At 40.9% G+C, this 21,815-nt stretch overlaps 1 protein-coding gene across 1 annotated transcript; it reads left to right on the top strand.

The window, feature by feature from the left end:
* The first annotated feature begins 1,214 nt into the window (after positions 1-1,214).
* Positions 1,215-16,571, top strand: si:ch211-284e13.4 (insulin receptor substrate 1-B). The gene is made up of 3 exons (XM_061897646.1): positions 1,215-1,829; positions 7,283-10,294; positions 15,641-16,571. The coding sequence occupies exons 1-3, from the start codon at positions 1,478-1,480 to the stop codon at positions 15,646-15,648; spliced, it is 3,372 nt and encodes a 1,123-aa protein (XP_061753630.1). The 5' UTR covers positions 1,215-1,477; the 3' UTR covers positions 15,649-16,571.
* Positions 16,572-21,815: the final 5,244 nt, after the last annotated feature.

Below are 21,815 nucleotides of genomic sequence, written 5' to 3'. Positions count from 1 at the left end.
CCCGCTGAAATACATCATAGGTTGTCCGCCTTTACCACTCACAGAGCTATTTAAACCTGGTTCACAAAGTAATGATGACAATTGGAGCCGCTAACGTTCCCGCGACTATCCAATAGCGTTCATCCTGATTACAAGAATATGGGCGTGCTGTGAAGCCATCAACATGTACGAACTGATTGTTGGTCCGGCAACATGTTGTGTAAAGCTTCCGCAATTACACGTTCAAGATTGAAAGGCATACTGGGTGATACAGAGTACACTGATGGTTGTGATCTAAACAACTTTAACACTTACTAATATGCGCCACGCTGTGAAGCCACACCCAACAAGATTGACGAACACATTTCGGGAGAACATCCTCAGTAACACAACATAAACGCAACGCAACAGATACCCATAATCCTTTGTATCCGTGACAATTCCTGAATATATTCTACACCCCCATGCCCCCAACCCCGCCCACCTTACCGATGCACAGGGGGGAGGGGGTTTTGCTGCTAGCGGGGTGTATAAAATAGTCAGGAGTTGTCATGAATAGAAAGGATTCTGGGTATGTGTTGTGTTGCGTTTATGTTATGTTACTGTGAGGATGTTCTCCCGAAATGTGTTTGTCGTTCTCAATTGGTGTGGCTTCACGGCGTGGCGCATATTACTAAGAGTGTTAAAATTGTTTATATCACAACCATTAGTGTACTCTGTGTCACCCAGAATTCCTTGCAGTCGTGTGTGTGCATGTTGCCGCGGACGCCACACAAAACATGATGCTGGACTGACAAGCAGATCGTACATGTTGTAGAAAGCGACAAAGCCAACGGCTTCATAGCACGCCCTAATACTTAGTTGACTACCGGCAGTCATTCAGGAGAATAATATCGTCTCTTATTATCTTCTTCGCTTTATGGTCTTAAATGGCACTTTGAATGGCAAAGGACACCGATCATAGAACCATGCATATCAAATATTTCCGGATGGTTCAACCGCCACCCGCCCGAATCTAACTAAAATCTATTTCTTCGTCATGTCAACCGCCCAACCCCCGGTTTATCCGCGGACTCCACCGATGAGACCGCAAACCGCGCATCTCTAGTAACTGCACATTGTCCTTCAATCAAACAAACGTATGGCGCTTTTATTTTGAAACCCATTTACCGGATGCTCTGCCGGAATCTGCTTAACTTGCCTGCTGGGGCTGCACAGACCGTGTGCACCCTCAGTCAGACAGGTGGAGGAGACGTCGCTCCGCGGCTGAGGAGCACCGTATTTAGACTCGAATCGGTGCGGAACCGGGCCGGCGGGCGGTGTTTTGCGTCCGGCCGCAGCTGCTGGATGATCGGAACCATGCTCCGGCTCGGTTCTCATCCATAAGCATCGCGCACATGCCGGAGCGTGGACCGTGGGAGGAGGCGGCATGTAGTGGCGATGGATTAAAGACGGAGGACTTCACATGTTTGCTTTCAGACATTAGCGCTGTCTAGTCATGGAGAACCAGGGCTGCACCGAGCCGCACACTTACGAAGACGTGCAGAAAAGCGGCTACCTCCGCAAGCATAAATCCATGCACCGGCGCTTCTTCGTGCTGAGGGCGGCCTCCGAGCACGGTCCTGCCCGCTTGGAGTATTACGAGAACGAGAAGAAATTCCGCAGCAAATCCCCCGTGGCCAAGAAAGTGCTCAACCTGGAGACGTGCTTCAACATCAACAAGCGGGCCGACTCCAAAAACAAGCACCTGGTCGTGCTGTACACCCGCAGCGAGAGCTTCGCCATCGCCGCGGACAGCGAGGAGGTCCAGAACGAGTGGTACCAGGCGATGCTGGACCTCCAGTGCAACTGTAAGATGGCAAAAGTAGAAATAATCCTCCATTTTATTCTCTCATGCTTTCTTGCATGGGGCCCATCCTGCCTCGGGCTCTTTTTGCTCTCCATCTGCCTCGGCCATTGCATGCACTCCAATGCATGTTATTACTCAGATGTGTTCTTATTTACCTCCTCTGTGTGGAGCTGCGAATTATGAGGTGTTTTTATTTCTTTGTTTTGACCAGCAAACGGAGCCAACGTCTTTTCCACATATAGGACTGCATTTTTAGGACTTTATGGCAGCGACGATCCACTCAGTGGCGTGTATTCTAGCGAATAAGGTGCAGCCTTATTTTGCATGGCGCAGTGGGCATATAGCAACCATCCACGGCATGCATCATATAGCTCCAACCTATCGTGGAGCACTCCACTCTCGCCCGTGTTGTTGTTTTTCTGCACAACCCGCCCGCCTCTAATAACCTACATTCGTGCAGAAGGCGCCATCAGCATCCAGCTCTCTAGCCTGCGTGCATGCCAGGAAGAAGAAACATCATTTTTCTGGATGTGCAAAATCTCCTCGTCTTGTTTACCTTCACGTTCTGATGCTGCTGGGGAGCAGAACAGCACCAGCAGCACCAGCACGACCCCTCCTTTCCCCCTTCTCGGTGCACTCACCGGTGAGCTTTCCCAGCCCTGCATGGTCTTCACATGAACATTGGCATTAAAAAAAAAGTCTTTATATTCTTTAATCTTTTTTAAATTGGAGCTAGACATAGCGTGAAATACATGAGTATAAACACTATCTACAGCAGTGGTTCTTAACCTTGTTGGAGGTACCGAACCCCACCAGTTTCATATGCGCATTCACCGAATCCTTCTTTAGTGAAAAATAAAATGTTTTTTTTTTTTTTTTTCAAATTCAAGAAAAACTTATGTTTTTTTTATTGGTGCACAAAATGAACTGTGCATGAACATCACCTTGTTCACAGAACAAAACCAACACAGTGCATGATTTCACAACAAATTACACACCTTACACACATTACCATGAATTGATTAATGTGGACCCCGACTTAAACAAGTTGAAAAACCTATTTGGGTGTTACCATTTAGTGGTCAATTGAACGGAATATGTACTGTACTGTGTAAACTGTACTGTTTCATATGATGTATTCTCTTCCTTTGCAATCTGCTAGTAAAAGTTTCAATCAATCAATCAAAAAACCTGCAAATCAGATGGAAACTTAGAGGGAACATTGTTTGGGGGTATCCATAATACGCCGATAGGGAGAAGTTTTTATTTACACGATAATTCGGATATGTCTATACTTCCGTGGCAGAGGCTCCGTCGAAACCCTGAGGCCGACTCACCGAACCCCTAGGGTTTGATCGAACCCAGGTTAAGAACTACTGATCTACAGTGATCTGTTAAATTCAGTGACAGGAGGGTGTTATACACAGCTATCCATCCATTTCCTACCGCTTGTCCCTTATGGCAGTGGTTCTCATATGGGGGTACTTGAAGATATGCCAAGGGGTACATGAGATTTTTTTTTAAATATTCTAAAAATAAAAACACTTCAAAAATCCTTTATTAATATATTTATTGAATAATACTTCAACAAAATATGAATGTAAGTTCATAAACTGTGAAAAGAAATCCAACAATGCAATATTCAGTGTTGACAGCTAGATGTTTTGTGGACATGTTCCATAAATATTGTTGTTAAAGATTTCTTTTTTTGTGAAGAAATGTTTAGAATTAAGTTCATGAATCCAGATGGATTTCTATTACCATCCCCAAAGAGGGCACTTTAAGTTGATGATTACTTCTATTTGTAGAAATCTTTATTTATAATTGAATCACTCGTTTATTTTTCAACAAGTTTTTAGTTATTTTTATATCTGTTTTTCCAAATAGTTCAAGAAAGACCACTACAAATGAGCAATATTTTGCACTGTTATACAATTTAATAAATCAGAAACTGATGACATAGTGCTGGATTTTACTTCTTTATCTCTTTTTTTCAACCAAAAATGCTTTACTCTGATTAGGGGGTACTTGAATTACAAAAATGTTCACAGGGGGTACATCACTGAAAAAAGGTTGAGAAGCACTGCCTTATGGGGTGGTGGGTGGGTGCTGGAGCCTATCCCAGCCACACATGGGCAGAAGACGGGGTACAAAAAAGAGATGTCGAAAATAAGATAAAAAGACTGTGCCCGAATACAGCTGAGATTGGCTCCAGCACCCCCTGCAACCTCGAAAGGGACACACGGTAGAAATAATGGATGGATGGATGGACTTGCTTAGTAAGAATTGATTTATTGTGTTGAATTGTTTTTTATAGTGGTGTTGTAAAGCAGTTGTTATCAAACTTTTTACACGAAGCACAACCCCAGTCTTGTTTTGTTTGTACAGTTTTTATGTTTAATTTCAATGTGTTGTTTTCATACATGTACAAACCCTGTTTCCATACGAGTTGGGAAATTGTGTTAGATGTAAATATAAACGGAATACAATGATTTGCAAATCATTTTCAACCCACATTCAATTGAATGCACTACAAAGACAAGATATTTGATGTTCAAACTGATAAACTTTATTTTTTTTTTGCAAATAATAATTAACTTAGAATTTCATGGCTGCAACACATGCCAAAGTAGTTGGGAAAGGGCATGTTCACCACTGTGTCACATCACCTTTTCTTTTGACAACACTCAATAAACGTTTGGGAACTGAGGAAACTAATTGTTGAAGCTTTGAAAGTGGAATTCTTTCCCATTCTTGTTTTACGTAGAGCTTCAGTCGTTCAACAGTCCGGGGTCTCCGCTGTCGTATTTTACGCTTCATAATGCGCCACACATTTTCGACGGGAGACATGTCTGGACTGCAGGAGGGCCAGAAAAGTACCCACACTCTTTTTTTACGAAGTCATGCTGTTGTAACACGTGTTGAATGTGGCTTGGCATTGTCTTGCTGAAATAAGCAGAGGCGTCCATGAAAAAGACGGCGCTTAGTTGGCAGCATATGTTCTTAAAAAACCTGTATGTACCTTTCAGCATTAATGGTTCCTTCACAGATGTGTAAGTTCCCCATGCCTTGGGCACTAATGCACCCCTATACCATCACAGATGCTGGCTTTTGAAATTTGCGTCGATAACATTTTGGATCGCTGGTTTCCCCTTTGGTCCGGATGACACAATGTCGAATATTTCCAAAAACAATTTGAAATATGGACTCGTCTGACCACAGAACACTTTTCCACTTTGCATCAGTCCATCTTAGATGATCTCGGGCTCAGAGAAGCTGGCGGCGTTTCTAGATGTTGTTGATAAATGGCTTTCGCTTTGCATTGTAGACCTTTAACTTGCATTTACAGATGTAACGACGAACTGTATTTAGTGACAGTGGTTTTCTGAAGTGTTCCTAAACCCATATGGTGATATCTTTTAGAGATTGATGTCGGTTTTTGATACAGTGCCATCTGAGGGATCGAAGGTCATGGTCATTCAATGTTGGTTTCCGGCCATGCAGCTTACGTGGAGTGATTTCTCTAGATTCTCTGAACCTTTTGATGATATTATGGACCGTAGATGTTGAAATCCCTAAATTTCTTGCAATTGCACTTTGAGAAACGTTGTTCTTAAACTGTTTGACTATTTGCTCATGCAGTTGTGGACAAAGGGGTGTACCTCGCCCCATCCTTTTTTGTGAAAGACTGAGCATTTTTTGGGGAGCTGTTTTTATACCCAATCATGGCAACCACCTGTTCCCAATTAGCCTGCACACCTGTGGGATGTTCCCAATAAGTATTTGATAAGCATTCCTCAACTTTATCAGTATTTATTGCCACCTTTCCCAACTTCTTTGTCACGTGTTGCTGGCCTCAAATTCTAAAAGTAATGATTATTTGCAAAAAAAATGTTTATCAGTTTGAACATCAAATATGTTGTATTTGTAGCATATTCAAGAAAATATGGATTGAAAATGATTTGCAAATCATTGTATTCCGTTTATATTTACATCTAACACAATTTCCCAACTCATATGGAAACGGGGTTTGTAATATCATTCCAATATATTTGTATTATATTCTTCATATCTTGTTTTGGTGTGGCTGAGTATCACTTGATTAAAAATTGACATTTTAATTAAAAAATTTTTTAAAAAAGACATCTATATTTAAATACAAAACATTTTTACCATTAATTTATTTTGAACATAACAAACCAAAAGTACTCTTTGTGTACACAATTCAGCCAAATTAGAATCCCCGATTCATTATCCTCATATGAAAGAAACAGCAGTATTAAAATAAAATGAAAAAAACAAAAAAAGTGTAATTGAACCATTGTGTTACAGTCTTTTATATATTAGGCCGTTTTGCTAAATTTTTCCTGCTGTTTTTTCGCTGAATGTGCTACATTCCAATAAAAGAACAAGCCACACTCCAAGCTCCTTTGCCTGAAAGCAAGAGACAAAAACAAATGCACTACTTGGTTGCAAACAGCAAAGGTGCTGTTGAGTCAGTTAACACAATTACTTTATCAGTGTCTTCAAATACTTAACAACATAGACTAAAACAGTGTTTCCTAACAATTGTATGGCCCACAGCGTTACTCAGTTGTAATACACTTCACCATGACGTGTGGCAGTAATGGCAATATCAAACAAACAAAAAAGTCTGGAGCTAAAGACATAGAGAAGTTTCGTAAGCGCAAACATTATGACTAAAGTGGTGAAGCTCTATTTTCATTTGCACTTTAATATTATTGATAGTCTAGTTCAGAAACACATTTTATTTATTTAAGCACAACCTAGTTTTATTTAAATGTACTTGTTGTCTGTTTTTTATGAGTCCCTTCTTCTGCAATATATTTTGTTAGTACTTATTTTTCTAATCAGCCTAACCTAAACCTAAGTTTATGTGTTAAATGAATAATAAACTTTGTGATGAACACATGGTTTCATATCATTTGACCATCTTGTAAACTGTAAGTAGATTAGATCAAGTTATTGAATACTATTAAAATCCAGATTAAGATTACACATTCAGTGTAAATATTGGGGGCCCATGTCTTGGAAAATGTGGACTCCGAGGTCAAAAACGTTAAGAACCCCTGGACTTAAGTAACTCACCTGGGAAACAAAGAAAGATTTTGCCCTCCAAATCGAAATCAATATTTAATTTTTTTCTTTTTTCCATTGTCTATCAAAGAAACTAAGACAAATGCTGATCCTTAAAAAATCGCGTCAATCCATCATTTAAGTGTAAAGGCAGTATTTTTGGGTATACATTATTTTATTGTAGGCTTAGCTTTTCACTGCATGATTTTTCCTTTGTAAAGTTGTATCTTAAGGGATTAAAATGGATTCCCTGATTCCCATGTGTGAAGTTTAAGCTGATATTGGACAAAACTTTTAATGTCCTCTACTTTACTTTAATTTTTCATGCTCATTTATTGCCTGTCTTTCCACTCACAGGTAAAACTCCTGAAGACTACGGCAGCAGTGGAGAGTGTAGCTCCCCTTCTCCAATTCCTACTTTCAAAGAAGTGTGGCAGGTCAAAGTTTGGCCTAAAGGTCTTGGACATGCCAGGAACTTAGTGGGCATCTACCGTCTGTGCCTAACTGACAACACCGTCAACTTTGTCAAGCTGAACTCGGACATTGCTGCTGTGGTGCTTCAGCTCATGAACGTCCGTAGGTGTGGCCATTCAGAGAACTTTTTCTTCATTGAGGTGGGACGTTCCGCCATAACCGGGCCAGGAGAATTCTGGATGCAGGTTGATGACTCTGTGGTGGCTCAGAACATGCATGAGACCTTGCTGGAGGCCATGAAAGCTCTCAGCGAGGAGTTTCGGCAACGCAGTAAGTCTCAATCTGTGGGCACTTCCTGTGGTGGAGGCACCGTGTCAAACCCCATTAGTGTTCCCAGCCGCCGACATCATCCCAATCTGCCACCAAGTCAGGTGGGCTTCACCAGGCGAGCCCGCACTGAGACGCCCGGCGGCAGCAGCACCAGCACCTCGCCAACATCACGTCACGGCTTCCCACGGGCACGAACGGCAAGCATCGGGGCCAGGTCAGAGGAGAGTGGAGTGAGTACCAGATCAACATGGGCCAGCTCGAGCCCAAGTCTTAACGGATCCTGCTCAACTACTCCAACCCTTAGACCCAAGCCCACCAGAGCTCCCACCCCTGCAAAGATTACCCTCAGTCTTGCTCGCTACACACCTAACCCCGCTCCCTCACCTGCTCCAAGCCTTTCCTCCAGCTCTGGTCACGGCTCTGAGTGTGGCCTAGTAGGGGCAGCTGTGGGAGGCATGACAGTGTGCTCCTACACTCGTGTATCTCAGAGAGTTTCTGTTTCGGGTTCACCAAGCGACTATGGCTCCTCAGATGAATATGGCTCCAGTCCTGGTGAGCACTCCTTACTCATGCCCAGTATGGCTGCCCATCATGTGCACGGAGAAGGTTCCTCCAGCTATATAGTCATGGGTCAGCGAGAGGGCCTTCTTGGTTCCCATCATCGCTCCAAAGGCAGACAGATTCTTCGACGTTCATCCAGTCGGGATTCTGAGGCAGAACGACGACTGCTAAGTAAGAGGGCTTCCCTGCCTTTGGCTGCCCATGAAAGGCTCGTCCCGCATCGGAAAGATGACGACGAGGATGATGAAGAATATGCCATCATGTCACATTGTGCTAACAGAGAAGGTCCTGGCGGTGTGGCGTTGGGGCGTGGACGGCGAGATGCAGTAGGGGAGAACAGAAAGAGATTTGAAAAAAGGAAGGAAGTTGAAGCAGGAGCTCCAGTGGATAGCGGCTACATGTCAATGCTGCCTGGAGTCACATCTCCAGCAGCAGATGACGAGTACATGGCCATGACACCCAACAACAGTGTTTCCCCGCCTCAGCATATGCGGCAGCCCAGCACAGAGGGATACATGGTCATGTCCCCCAATAGTAGCGTCTCTGCAGAGTTGGGCATGTGGGATACCAGCATGGGCATGGAGAGCCGGGTCGCCAGCGACTACATGAACGTCTCACCCATCAGTAGACGATCTGCTTGTAGCACACCAACCTCCCATCCTGAACCGTACCAACTTCAACCAAAAATGTTCAATTCGTACTTCTCTCTGCCTAGAGCTTATCAACATACCCTATATAGTCGTTTTGAGGAGGATTTAAACAAAGGGGAGAACAAAAAGGGCAGTGATGATTGTGCTGTAGGGGGTAGTGCAGCAGGGTTCAGCAAAAGAAACAAAACAGGAGTGGGGTCGTGTGGAGGCTTCCAACTCTCCATGTCTTCCTCGTCTTTCTCCTCAAGCTCGGCCAGCAGTGAAAGCCTGGAGGACAAGACAATATCAGCAGGGAAAGGGTTAAGTTTGTACAAGAGTGCAGGAACATGCACTAAAGAAGGCCGCCACCAACAAAAACGGGGATCAAGCTGCAAGAGCCCAAAGCAACAAAGAAAAGGCCGCCCCCTCAGTGTGTCTTCAGAAATTAGTAAAGCAAACACCCTCCCTAGGGTCAAGGAGAATCTGCCCCCAATGGCAATTCAGAACGTCGGTGACTATGTGAGTATTGTGTTCAAGGGGGACAAAAAGTATGATGGTGGAAGACATGCCGGGTCCGAAAGAGCGCAGCCTGTAATTCACGGAACCCTACGCCCTTTGAACCAGCCCCTCCTTGACCCCAACAATGTCGCTAACCTGCCTCGCAGCTTTTCTGCACCGTTGTCCACCTCTGCTGAGTACGTGAGCATGGATGTCGGGAAGTCATCCACATCCCTTAGGTCAACATTCAGCCCCTCACTGCAGGGCCCACAAACTGTACCACTAAAGGGTCGACTAGAACATGGCACATCATCTCCTCTGGCAGCTGAAGGAAACATTGCCTATCGATCAAAAACAAAGACTGTAGCAGACACCCATAGTTCATTCACAGAAAAAGCTTCAGATCCTAGCATTTCAACAATACCTGACACCCACTCTGGTACACTTGTGTCCATGGAGGACGACACAGGGTTGGGCTTTTCTCCGGTCAAGTCCTTCCAGTCCCCCGAGCAAAGCAGCAGACTTGTCCGAACTGAGAACCAGTGTCGACGCGTTCACCGCCCAGAGACCTTTAACTCCCCTCCATCTGTATCGAGCCACCCACCCTCCACTACCACAGTCTTCGCAGAAGGCGGCCAGGCGGTGGTCCCCCGGCATGCTTTGGATTGCTCTCCTTGGGAAACCGGTCAGGGGTCTAGTTTGTCTGCCACGCCACCTCTGCAAGCCTCTGCTGAACAAGGCCTTAACTATATTGACCTCGACTTGGCCATTAAAGATAACCCTCCACCTGGAGGGGAGCGTTCCTCTGCAGGCTACTACATCGGAGCAAGTGCTGTGGGTAGCAGTGCCGGCTCCAGCCTCAACATGTATGCCAGTATTGACTTCTACAAGTCAGAAGAACTGAGAGCACACCAGAGTGGAAGAAAGGATGATCAAGGTAAGGACTCCTGGAACATAGATCTATCTCATTTGGAATGTTTTTCTATTCAACCCACCAGTGAAAAATAAAATGTTAGTTTTTTTTCAAATTCAAGACAAAGTTATATGTTTTTGATAACACTTTAGTTTGAGGAACATACTCTAAGTAACAAAGATTTAATTTAGAGTTATTTGGACACTAGGGGAACTAATTCTAAGGAATAAAGACTTAATTTAGAGTTATTTGGTGAGGGTTAGGGTCAGGGTTAGAGGGTTAGGGTTTTAATAAGGCCATACCGAATAAGGCATTAATACGAACTTAATGAATAGTTAAGAGCCAATATGTTACTAATTTGCATGTTTATAATAAACAAATTAATGATGAATATGATCCCCATACTAAAGTGTTACCATGTTTTTTTTTTTACTGGTGCAAAAAAAATGAACCATGCAGGAACATCACCTTGTTCAAACAACAAAACCAACACAGTGCATAAACTCAAAACAAATTACTTACCTGCAAATCATTCTGACTTCTGCTGTTGCCATATCCGTAATACGCCAATAGGGAGAAGTTTGTATTTACATGATGAGTCGGGTGTGTTTTGACCTCCGCCGAACCCCTGAGGCCGACTCACCGAACCCCTAGGGTTGGATCGAACCCAGGTTAAGAACCACTGTTCTAGATGTACTGCTTATTGATAAATAATTTACTATATGGTAGTTCTGTTCTAGTTTGGACATGATGGAGACCTGCTGGGTTGTGAGGTAAAAGTTTTCTTACTGAGAACTAAATAAAAGTATTCACAAATTTCCAGTTGTCCTGAATTTGGAGGTAATCCTTCTTTTTCATTGTCCCATTTACTCTATGTAAAGCACCAGTTAAATTGGCAGCAAAACATTCTCTGAACATAATACTACCACCACCATGCTTGACGGTAGGGTTGGTGTTCCTGGGATTAAAGGCCTCACCTTTTCTCCTCCATACATACTGCTGGGTATTGTGGCCAAACAACTACATTTTTTTCCATCTGACATCACATGGACAAATATAAGACCTTCTGGAGGAAAGTTATGTGGTCATATGAAAAAAAAATCAGCTATTTGGCCACAATACCCAGAAATAAGTATGTACTTTTTTGCCATGTAATGACTACTTTTAAGTCAGTGTGGTCAAAGATGAATGAAACATCTACACAGGATTTGTTGAAATCCTGTGCTTTTTGAGGTTATAAAAAAGATCAAAACATTGGTAGCACATTCAGAAAATCACAAGTTTATTCAATATTAGTTTTGCGCAACTTTCACAAAAAAAAATCTTGGGGCTTAAGGTAAATGGTTGTACTTGTATAGCGCTTTTCTACCCCTTTTTAAGGAGCCCAAAGCGCTTTGACAGTATTTCCACATTCACCCATTCACACACACATTCACACCCTGATGGCGGGAACTGCCATGAAAGGCGCTAACCAGGGCCCATTAGGAGCAAGGGTGAAGTGTCTTGCCCAAGGACACAACGGATGTAACTAGGATGGTAGAAGGTGGGGATTGAACCAGTAACCCTCAGAATGCTGGCACGGCCACGATTCTGAGGTTGCCACGCCTTCCCCAGGGGCTAAATTGTCCACCTATAGAGTTTAAATTTAGTTGACTTTACAAAGTTATAATGTGATCCTGCTAAAAAGCAAACAAAATTGGACAAATCTACAAATATGAGCTAAATTTCTCAATTTCCCAATTCCAAAATTTGCTTCAAAATGTTTGACTATTTGTCCACATTGAAGCGCAGACAAAACTGGCGTGGGTCGGAGCACTGCAGCGACGTCTCCAAACTGTTGGTTGTCTGCAAGGTCTCCTTTTATCACGAGTGGGTGTCGAGTGCGAGCACGGCCAATTTATGTGTCTGCCGCTGGTAATGAGCCTTTCACATAAACGGTGATAGACGGAAGGGGACACAGGCCAGGTACTTTGTGCTCGTGTGTGGGGGCGAGGTGTCGACCCTGCCGGTTCAGACGGCAACGTCGAGGTTTTCCATCATGCTGTGCCCGGCTAAAAGTCATATAACGGTGAAGTGTGTTTTTGATGGATGCGCACTGAAGCACATTAGAGATGAGTGGCTCTCGAGTGTTAAGAAATAACATCTTTGAGAGGCACTTCATCAGATACAACACATGAGATCCTATTCAATCATAATGCATGTCTTTACAAAATAATAATGCCCAGTGTTCATTGATACTGCTCGAGAGGTATTAATACAATAATATCCGGAATATTATGTTTACACGTGCATTTTTAAACATAGGTAGATAGATCTTACGTAATTCTAATTTAGCAGTTTCTTTCCAGCATGATACCACCTTGTAAGGTAAAAACAATTTTAACCGTGGTTGTAGTTTGGATGGGTAGAACTTTATTGTCATTGCACTTAAAAAGTACAACAAAATTACATTTTCACTACTAACTCGTCCAAGAACGACATACAGTTACAGTGTAGTCAGAGCGGGAACACTGATCGTGTCGCTACATGGTAGGAAAAATGGTAAAGGTAAGGGAAAAGGAAGTCCCAAACTAAAGTTAAGTTTAGTTTACTTTGTAAAGGCATGAAGTGTGATCGAAAAAACTTTGAGTAAAGCACATATCCATATTACGACATACAACTCGAGACTTGCAACAAGGAGGCAGGGGTCGGGAATCCGAATCAAAGCTGCCGCAACCAGAATCGCTGCTCTGTTTTCCGTCATACATAGTGGGGTGAAGCACTGAAAGCATGGGACGTGCGGCCTGGAGAACGTGTGTGTGTGTGTGTGTGTGTGTGTGTGTGTGTGTGTGTGTGTGTGTGTGTGTGTGTGTGTGTGTGTGTGTGTGTGACGTGTAATTTCCGTGGATGGATTTTGCATGTGTATGTAAGGCTTGGTGCTCTCGTGGAGTGTTATCGCAATACCGCGGCCAGTCATACTGACTGATGTTTCTAATATTATGACCCTGTTACGCAGCTAATTGCAGAGCTGCAGTGGTAAACACAGTATTGTTAAATCAATACAGCTTTAAAGGGGCAGCCCTTGTATTGGCTCTCACTGCACTTGTGGAAGTGTTCCTAATGAGGTGGTCAGGAGGGAGTGTACATTGCACTATAAACAACAAGGAACTCTAATATATTAATCAGGACAGGAACACACCATTTCTGCATCTAATTCATTCGTAATTTCCATAATTGATTCATCGAACGCATGTCTGGCCATAATAATTGCCTAATTATTAAAACTGGGGATGGCGGGTTTGTGCATTTAACATGCATAGAGTGTAAATCTCTTGTAATATTCTGTCAATAGCTCCTATACATGTCCCCATTGAGCTTGTATGCTGTTATGTGCTGCATCTCCTTTGATAAACTTTGTTTCATCTCTATTTTAAGCATTTAGCATGAAACTTTGCATACATAATAATAGCTATTGTTAGCTTTTAATCATCAGGCATACAATGATGTTAATAAGACATTTCAATTCATGCCTGTGAATATTTTCACATATCCAGCTCATTGTATTCTCAGGGCATTATACTGTCCGCAACTTGACCATTCTGTTGTCTGACAAGACATTTCCACTCCCAAATCTGTGCATCAATTCATGCTCAAAGACTAGATAGGACCACTTTGGTCTAGCTAAACTTATGACTAGAGTTGTTCTATTAAGTCAGGTTATCTTAGAAGACCTTTCACCTCTCACCGGAGCAGTCTTCATTCGTCCATGCTCAAAGACTAGATAGGAAATCTCTAGTCTAATGAAACTTATGACTTACAAACGCTATTTTAGAAAAGGTTTCCCCTCTTGTCAGAGTAGACTTCATTGGTCAGTGGGCAAGGACTTGAAATTACATCTCCAATCATAAGAGATAAGTCGTTAGATATGTCCTAGGACTATAGCACTAATACAGGTTGTTTTAGAAGATGTTGCACTTCCCAGCCAAGCAGCCGTCATCAGTTAACGTCCAAGGACTAGGTAGTACAGCTATAGTTCGACTAGACTTATGACTAACTAGGTAGGGTAGCTGTTGTCTGGCTAGAATTATAACTAATAAATGCTGTTTTAGAAGACTTTTCACTTCTCATCAACCCTGGTTGATGACTTACTACTACTAAAATTACCTGTAATAGTGTCCTACCTATCTCTGGTCAAATTAGATTTTTTAATTTGCCTTATTTAAGACTAGGGTTGAATCCTAAATCAATAGTCAAAATAGTTCTCTAATTTCACTATATTTAAGAGTAAACCTGTCCTATCCCATCTTTGAACATTAGCTGATTAAGCCTGCTCTGGCTATATCGGACAGCTCTAGTCCTAAATTTAGTCAGATTAGACCTCTTAATTTGACTAATATTAAGACTAGTGCTGAATCCTGAATCTAGTCGAATTGACCCTAAATTTGACTAGATTTAAGCTTAGGTCTGTCCTATCCCGTCTTTGAGCTTTAAGTGATGAAGTACTGTATGCTCAAACTATATCGAAAGGCTCCAGTCCTAAATCTATTCAGATTAGACATGTAATTTGACTAGATTTAAGACTAGAGCAAAATCCCAAATCTAGTTTAATTAGACCTAAATTTGACTAGATTTAAGACTACAGCTAAATCCTGAATCTAGATTTTGGACGAGAGCTGTCCTAATCTGTCTTTGGGCAATACAGCCTTTTTCAGGCAGCTCTAGTCCTAAATCTTGTCAAATTAGAGCTCTACTTAATAGCTATACCAAGATTTAGTTTTTGTGGAAACAGCAAACATATTCAATAAGTCCTTATATTGAACCTAGTAGAGATTCAGTTGATATGTTATTGTGTGTTCAAGACGGTAATAATGATGGATGCCAGCATTTCTGAATCACAGCTGAACTAAGCCTGTTTTTTAGTGTTTCGCACCATCATTTGCCTCTTATGGAGCCTGAGTCAAGTTGATGTATGAGCACTTTTATCCATAAGTGCCCCCTGAGGTACGAACTAATGCTTTATGAGCTTTATTAAAGAGAGGGTCATTTTGTCTCAGTGGATCACTATGGGACACACACAGCCGTTGCAAGCTGATTATCGCAGTGCTCAGGTGTTTTCTCATCTGTGATTGCCAAATACGTGCGCAATTGTGCTTCAGGTTCGTATCTGTAAAAATCCATTTAAAAATATATCATACATCATGCGATGTCTACAGTACACAAGCAGCCACTGATTCTATGTTTTAAAGGAAATAAACTTTACTGACCTCTTTGTAGGCCACATAACAGAATATTATTGGACAGGGAATACACATAAAATTATATAGGGTCAAAACAAGAAAGGGTGTTGTCTCCACATTAAATTATTGCTTGTGTTTGATTGTTTTCCTCCAGATTGTTGATTTGTGCTCAAATCTTCGTTGGACGGGTCTACGCTCAGCAGCCCAACTGTTGCCACAACACAACCGAGTCCCAACACTGGATTCCTGGGAAACCTCATCCTCATCTTGTTTGCCATTTTCTCTTTGCCAAACATGTGCCAAACACACACTCACACACACGCAAACACACACGGTAGGAAAAACGCCGATTTATGCCTCATTTGAAATGAAACTGAGGTCCGATCAGATAACTAGAGGTGAAAAGATGGCGTGTGTTACAGTACAACAATCTGACAATCAAGTAAAGCCATAAAGTCAGTAAAGTGTCACACTTTTGCTTCAGTTGTGACATATCTTTTCCCAAATTGATACCATTATGATCGGCAGCTAAGCAAATGTGACAACTCAGTAATGACACGTGTCCATTTGGTGTATGGAGTCCTAATGTAAGACGTTGTTTTTGTCAACATCATCCATCCATTTCCTGTATTATTAATCAAAAGACTGATACAAAACACTTAAGACAATTATGCTGCCTGATGATTTTTAAATGTTTTTCATGCACCACTTTGGCTGTGACATAATGAACAACGACAACTTTATTTGACTTTCGAGGTACAGTTCGACTTGCAATTTGAGCCGTTACTATGTTTTTCTGCACAACTTAACGAGGTTTATAAAATAGAGGATTTAACGTTTACACTGATTTCTTCTTGTTTTGCATTCAAGCCGTATTCCTTTGCTCTTTTTTTATACTCCATGTATTTATGTATTCATCCTGGTAGCCAAGACTGCATACCAATTGGCACATTTGCAAGGCGTTCTTCTGCAGGCACTGTTTAGTCTGACCTATTGACATGATACATGTCACACATCATAAAAAGATTACAATTACAATAAAATGTGTATAAAATAAAACAAAATGAGTTTGATAAAAAAAAAAACAGTCGGAGTGTAAACACTTTTAATTGTTATCATATACAAACAGTTTGTTTTTCCTTATTCACGCCAGTTTATGCAAATATAGTTTGATACAGTACATGACGGCGGCATATAAAATACACAGTATACATACAGTATAAGGATTAATTCTTCATAGCCTAGATATTTAAAATATACCCTTTTTTTAAAGTGCCTCTTTTTTGATTGTAGCTGTTTTACACTGTAATCTTAAAATGGGTTGTGGAAATACACAGACAAAAAAGTCAACACATGAATATTGATATCAGTAAACTAGTTTGCCTTACTGTTTATCTGAAAATTATTTTTTTAATGGGCGGGGTAACATTTAAACCACTTTGTCAGCAAGTTTGACTTGTAGGGCCAAAAAAGTGAAGCAACATCTGTTAGTGGCTTGTATATAAATCTACAAACAAAGCAGGACTTTAAAATGATAATGTATTGATTTAGACCTGCGGTGTATTTTGAACGCAAACACGAGTGGAGGTGATTTCAACTCTTCAGAGCAGCTAAATGCTTATCTGGGCTAAAAAAAAAAAAAAACATGTCAAACATGCGCTGTGTGGGTGTGTGTGTGCATGTTGTTTTTTATATTTGGATGTGGAGTCGGTCCCCAGATGGTGTAAATAGTGCTCCTTCTTTTAACTCTGTTCCGTTCACACTAACCCACGTGTTACTTTTTCTACAACTTCTGTTGGTTTTGCTGTTGTCAGACTCGTTGCCAAAAAATAAAAGTCTGACAGCAAGCGTCGGCCCACTTTAAAGAGCATTTGTAAACTGTAGAGACAACAAAAAAGTCTCATGTTAGTCCAAACCACTTGAGAGCTACTGGGCCAAAATATGTTTTACAATTTTAAACGGAATATTTTTAGAGTGTTTTTATGACCTGTTGCATGTTATAAAAAAGAAGGACTTTTTTGGGATGAATACATTGATTCAGGACTTGTCTACATAGATGACAACACACATCTGTACACAATGATGCCTAAAGCTTCAGTAACTACAACGACAAAACTCAGTGGGTTTCCTGGTGGTGTGTATACAGGGTATGAAGGAAAAATATGGTTCACACTGGTAGCATCATATTTGTGAAAAGGCTCTTGAAGAATACTATTACAGTTAAGCCTTAACTGGCTCCATTGATGTTAAAAGGGAATGTGTCTGTGTTAGAAGGAAATAAAAAAAAATGTCAAAAGACTGTAAGCAGTTGTGTTTGAAGTACAGTTATAAAATATAAAATATATTTTTTAAATTAGCCCCTGCCACCAGTTTGACCAAAAAATTGATCTAAAGAACAGATAATAAACAGGAAATCAGGCATTTTGGCCCCAAAACCAGGGATCGGATTCTGACAAACTCTTCCTGGGGACTTTAAACGATTGAGCCCAAATTAAAATCACAGATACTAGACGGATGAAGAATGATTTATTACGAAGTATTTTAGCCCACACCTCAGCATGTGGTGTCAGTCTGAGGAGTCACCTAAAAAAATGTCAACATTAATAACTGAAGATGGAGATGGCAGCCTGAAGCAATGCAATGGTCACTTTCTGAATTAGCTGTGCACTCAACGCTGTTTACCGCTTTAAATATATTTTATATTCATTAACACTGATTAGGAAACTCAATCCTTTGCACCATTCCAAACAAATGTCTAAAAAACATTTTTTACAGATCTAAATGTTCAGGTGCATCAATTAGAATATCTTTAATTAGTTTATTAATTTTGGTCGTCCAATTAAAAAATTAAACTCAGAAAGAAATTCAAGAATGGTCACTGTGTATGTTAGGGAAAGCACTTGAAATAAACAATCATATTCTGCCCGGTGTAACCTCTACTGTTTTTTCTAATAAGTGCACATTTGTCAACATTTAAAATTTGATTTTTATCATGTGTGCATGAATCCGCCTATTTAAACTTCCGGGAACACTAAGTGGTCAAAATATTATCCATTTTACTCAGTTAAACTCATTAAACAATGAATCCAAGATACAGAATAAAAATCTAATCAAATTATTTGGTTCTATCAATTAATCGTTGCGGCTTTAATGACAATAGTTTCTTCAGTGTTGGGTTAGCTACTGAAAACCAGTAACTAGTTACTTTTTTTCAAAAGTAACTCAGTTACTAACTCAGTTACTTACACTAAAAAGTAATGCGTTACTATGAAAAGTAACTACCGGTATTAAGTTACTTTTTTCTTTTTTTTTAAGGCTCCCATTAATGCCCTTTTAGCCTTCATTTCAGTACTGTTATTGCACTGGAGAATAATACAAAATGTTCATCAACTTGACATGCATTTTCATCACTGAACTCTGCTAAGCAATGTGGTCTACATACAACACACAATGTTATGTTTCAAAGGGCCAATTTATTTTGGGCCAGAACAAATTGACCAAACTATTTTTTTTTTAAATAGCTGCAACATCACTTACATAAGTAACAAACCACATAGTCACAACATGTCACAACATAGCTGTAAACCTGGCTTCACCCAAGGAAGGCACACATGACATGACATGATTATATGTCATGTCACTATATAAAGCACACATACTGCTATACACACGCCTAACCAGGTGTTTTTTTCTGTCAAGGAATTGTGAAATAAAATCATGTATTCAGTGAAGCCCAGAACACAATGCATTTCCCAAGTTTTAGTTTAGAGAAAAGGAAAGATTGGCCTGGCCCACTAGGATACCTCTTTGTTTGTGAACTTTATAATCTATACATTTAGAGCGATGTGATTATCAAACACTCTAGAAGTCTATAATGAAAGAGTATATAAGACAATTGACAGTGTGTGTGTACCTCCAGTGTTGAATTAAGAAAAGTGGAAGAGTTTGGATTGTTTTCTTTACATGATTATGTACTCACTGTGCACTCTGTCCAGGAACTTGGAAACTGTTTTCGTGCCATTTGCCGTTTGACGCCCGCTATAATGCTATTTAACTGCCTGAAAGCGGGTGACTCCACTGTAGAAATAGCCTGCATCTCTTCAAGCACATACCCAGCAATGGCTCTATCAATGTTGACCTGGCTAGCAGTCCCTCCGTTAAAATCATTAGGTGAAGTGTGTCTCTCTTTACTAGCTTTGTCGAAGCATGTTGCTTTTGTAGCTGTTCCAGCAGATTTGAATTGCTGTTTTGGGCAGTAGATGGGATGTTTGATGCAAGACACAACTTACATTTAACTAAAATGCTATTTTCTTTGTGCTTGACCTAAGAAAATTTATGAGAATATCTCCATATTAAGAAACTCGGCTTTGGCTCTGCATTGATGTCTTGATAGTAAACACAGACAACCCCCCCCCCCCCCCCCCCCCCCCCACACACACACACACTCACACACACAGCGCGCCTCTTCACTTCCTTGTGACACAGGAAGAATCAGAAGGACGACACTGCAATTTTCCAATAAAACACTCTCAGATCATCTCAGTTTCTAGTCGATACTATATAAAAAAATACGTAAAATAACGCAGTAGCGCACCATGTACAAACCTCGTTTCCATATGAGTTGGGAATTTGTGTGAGATGTAAATATAAACGGAATACAATGATTTGCAAATCCTTTTCAACCCATATTCAATTGAATGCACTACAAAGACACGATATTTAATGTTCAAACTCATAAACTTTTTTTTTATTTTTGCAAATAATAATTAACTTAGAATTTCATAGCTGCAACACGTGCCGAAGTAGCTGGGAAAGGGCATGTCCACCACTGTGTTACATGACCTTTTCTTTTAACAACACTCAATAAACGTTTGGGAACTGAGGAAAATAGTTGTTGAACCTTTGAAAGTGGAATTCTTTCCCATTCTTGTTTTAGGTAGAGCTTCAGTCGTTCAACAGTCCGGGGTCTCCGCTGTCGCATTTTACGCTTCATAATGCCCTACACATTTTCGATGGGAGACATGTCTGGACTGCAGGCGGGCCAGGAAAGTACCTGCACTCTTTTTTTACGACACCACGCTGTTGTAACACTTGTCTTGCTGAAATAAGCAGGGGCGTCCATGATAACGTTGCTTGGATGACAACATATGTAGCTCCAAAACCTGTATGGACCTGTCAGCATTAATTGTGCCTTCACAGATGTGTAAGTTACCCATGCCTTGGGCACTAATACACCCCCATACCATCACAGATGCTGGCTTTTGAACTTTGCGCCTATAACAATCCGAATGGGTATTTTCCTCTTTGTTCTTGAGGACACCACGTCCTCTGTTTCCAAATATAATTTGAAATGTGGACTCGTCAGACCACAGAACACCTTTCCACTTTGCATATGTCCATCTTAGGTGAGCTTGGGCCCAGCCATGCCGGCGACGTTTCAGGATATTGTTGATAAATGTGTTTGGCTTTGCAAAGTAGAGATTTAACTTGCACTTACAGATGTAGCGACCAACTGTAGTTACTGACAGTGGTTTTATGAAGTGTTCCTGAGCCCACTGATGTCGGTTTTTGATGCAGTACCGCCTGAGGGATCAAAAGTCCGTAATATCATCGCTTATGTGCAGCGATTTCTCCAGATTCTCTGAACTTTTTCATGATTTTACGAATCATAGATGGTAAAATCCCTAAATTCCTTGCAATCGCTTGTTGAGAAATGTTGTAAAACTATTTGACAATTTGCTTACAAAGTAGTGACCCTCACCCCATCTTTGTTTGTGAATCACTTAGCATTTCATGCAAGCTGCTTTAATAGCCAATCATGGCACCCACCTGTTCCCAATTAGCCTGCACACCTGTGGGATGTTCCATATAAGTGTTTGATGAGCATTCCTCAACTTTATCAGTATTTATTGCCACCTTTCCCAACTTCTTTGTCACGTGTTGCTGGCATCAAATTTTAAAGTTAATGATTATTTGCAACAAAAAAAAATGTTTATCAGTTTGAACATCAAATATGTTGTTTTTGTAGCATATTCAACTGAATATGGGTTTGAAAATGATTTGCAAATCATTGTATTCCGTTTATATTTACATCCAACGCAATTTCCCAACTCATGTGGAAACGGGGTTTGTAGTAACGGTAACTGAGTTACTGAATATAAAAAATAACGCGTTAGACTACTCGTTACCGCCAAAATTAAAGGCGTGACAGTAACGCATTACTTTGTAACGCGTTAGTCCCAACACTGAGTTTCTTGTAGAATTTTTTAAATAGTCACAAATTGCGGATCGCTGCAAATACTTTCCAAGCCTTTATTTTAGCATGTAAG

This window comes from Nerophis ophidion, linkage group LG04 (genome assembly GCF_033978795.1).
Source record: "Nerophis ophidion isolate RoL-2023_Sa linkage group LG04, RoL_Noph_v1.0, whole genome shotgun sequence".
Lineage (NCBI taxonomy): Eukaryota > Metazoa > Chordata > Actinopteri > Syngnathiformes > Syngnathidae > Nerophis > Nerophis ophidion.
The sequence above is the reverse complement of the archived record's forward strand: the minus strand, read 5'-3'. Positions and strand labels throughout refer to the sequence as shown.